Source organism: Trichechus manatus, unplaced genomic scaffold (genome assembly GCF_000243295.1).
Source record: "Trichechus manatus latirostris isolate Lorelei unplaced genomic scaffold, TriManLat1.0 scaffold00045, whole genome shotgun sequence".
Taxonomy (NCBI): Eukaryota; Metazoa; Chordata; class Mammalia; order Sirenia; family Trichechidae; genus Trichechus; species Trichechus manatus.
The window spans coordinates 5,233,507-5,235,746 of record NW_004443981.1 but is presented as its reverse complement, the minus strand read 5'-3'; the positions used below and the strand labels follow the sequence as shown (position 1 = coordinate 5,235,746).

General features: G+C 46.5%; 1 protein-coding gene across 1 annotated transcript in view; it reads left to right on the top strand.

Annotated features, from left to right (window-relative positions):
* The window catches only part of LGMN (legumain), a 50,181-nt gene extending 47,949 nt beyond the window's left edge, over positions 1-2,232 (top strand). The window contains exons 9-10 of the mRNA XM_023731749.1: positions 1,164-1,231; positions 1,443-2,232. Coding sequence (XP_023587517.1) covers positions 1,164-1,231; positions 1,443-1,485 — 111 coding nt within the window. The 3' untranslated portion in view covers positions 1,486-2,232. The remainder of the gene's footprint in view (positions 1-1,163; positions 1,232-1,442) is intronic.
* Positions 2,233-2,240: the final 8 nt, after the last annotated feature.

Below are 2,240 nucleotides of genomic sequence, written 5' to 3'. Positions count from 1 at the left end.
GCAGACAGTTCTGCTGGGCTAAGCTGTGAGCATCCTAGTCATGCTGGCAAAATTCCAAGGGTGGAGAACCGGGCCCTCTGGAGGTACTATACTTTTATGCAAATAACACATACCTTCTGTGTTTGCTTGCCGACCACATCCTATCCCCCACCCCCACCCCAGATATTTTCTTAGGCCCCCTGCTAAGCCAGTTTTGTTTTTACATGCTGCTGTGAAGAAAAATTAGCATAGAATGCTTGCTAAAATGCTTCATGGGGGGGTAGGGGTAGGGGTAGGCCTGCAAACAAACCCAGAAGGCGCCAGTTATTTGCTTAAAAATACGGTAGCCCGCTATTACTAGGAAGCTCTAAACTTTATTTATTGATTCATTTATTAAGTAAAGCTCTTTCCTTATATGAGGTTGACAGACCTCTACCTGCTGTACTTTACCCTCAGGTTTTTGTTTTTTTTTTAATTTGCCCTCTGGAAAAAAAACCAGTTGCCTTGGAGTTGCCTCTGACTCATGGCGACCCCATGTGTGTCAGAGTAGAACTGTGCTCCAGAGGGTTTTCAGTAGCTGATTTTTCAGAAGCAGATCACCAGGCCTTTCTTCCAAGGCCTTGCGGTTAGCAGACGAGCACCACCCAGGGGCTCCTTGCCGTGGAGCTACCCAGATGAGTCTCTTCCCTCCTCATGAAGGCTCTCAGGTTCCCCTGGCGTTCTTTTCAAGTTAAGTCACTTCAGTCTTGCCTGCTCTGATCCAGTTTGGCATTCACGTACCATCCATTTCCCTCATCAGTGTGCCCCTTCCAGAATGAGGCTCACAGAACCAAAAGCCTGACTCCCAAGGGAGGTCCTGGGTGATAGAGTGGGCAGGGCCATCAGGAGTTGTCCGTCACTAAGACCTAGGACTGAGAGGCATTGGGCGGGCTTCCACCCGCCTGCAGTTGTGTGCAAACCCTTGCATGTGTGCATTCTTCGTGAATGACAGTTCATACACATCACCAGATTATCAAAAGGTGGGGAGGGGATCCAGGACCCAAAAATGGTCAAGAACCCCGGCCCAGATGCTTTACTTCTGTAACTGCAGAAGTAGAGTGTTCCTAGGTAAAGAATGAAGAGTTGTCGGTGTGGTGAAAGGACGATGTGTGATTCCGTCTCTTTGTTTGAATGTTTTCTTCCAGTACGAGTATGCTTTGAGACATTTGTACGTGCTGGTCAACCTTTGTGAAAAGCTTTATCCAGTTGACAGGTGAGTCAGCCTTTGAAGGGCATTGAAAGTGTTGATGTCTCCTACCTCCACCTTTGTTCTAGAGACATCTGCCAGTGAAGTCAGAAGAGCTGCATTTTCAGTAATAATTGTTGGGGTGACTGACGTAGACTACTACCTGTTCCGTGTTGGATTATGTTTATCATTTCTTCCACATTGACACGGCTCATGAACTTCTTCCTGTCTCTTACAGAATAAAATTGGCCATGGACAAGGTGTGCCTTGGTTACTACTGAAAAGCTGCCTTGGTGATGCTTTTCCGAGTGTGAACACCTCTGCTTAGAATGTGTGACTAGCCTGAGACTGAAGAGGTGGAGCCAGGAGGAAGTTGCCCCTGCCTGCCCCCGGCCCTCCTGGGGAATGCAGTCGGGCCACTCCCACAGTCGGGCCACTCCCGGACCTTTCTCTCGCCTTTACCTCTTTGCCCAACCTTCTACAGGTTGTATATGACACTCTGAAAAACTACAGATTTGGGTGGGTAAAAGTCTATGCTGAAAGGCATATTTGCTTTTTACGGGGTTCTTTTGGCCACTACTTTAAGGAGAAAGAAGTTCACTTAGGCTTCTGTAGCCAGTGAAAGAGTCTTGGCTCCAAGGAATTTGAGACGAGTTGTAGGTGAAACCTAAGTCTTCAGAAAGAGTTTACTGAAGAGGACTCTATGCCTCAAATGGACATCTATTTTTAGAAAATACTATTATAATTTTGATTGATTTTGTATTTTATTTTGCAATATTGGACAAATCTTAAAAAATAAAGGTTGATAACTGAACCCAAGTATTAATTTCTGGCCCCTAACTTTGTGGTATGTGCTCCTGGCGCCTCCTAGTGGCCTTATCGCCTCCCCCCCGCTAACTGACTACCACTGTTTCATATTGTCTATACTCCTTGGACTTTCTAGCCTCCTGCCTTTGCTTCTTGCTGTTCCTCTGCCCTGGAATGCCTTTCCCTTCATCTCTACAGAGCCTCAACGTTTATCTCTTCTTATGCTGAA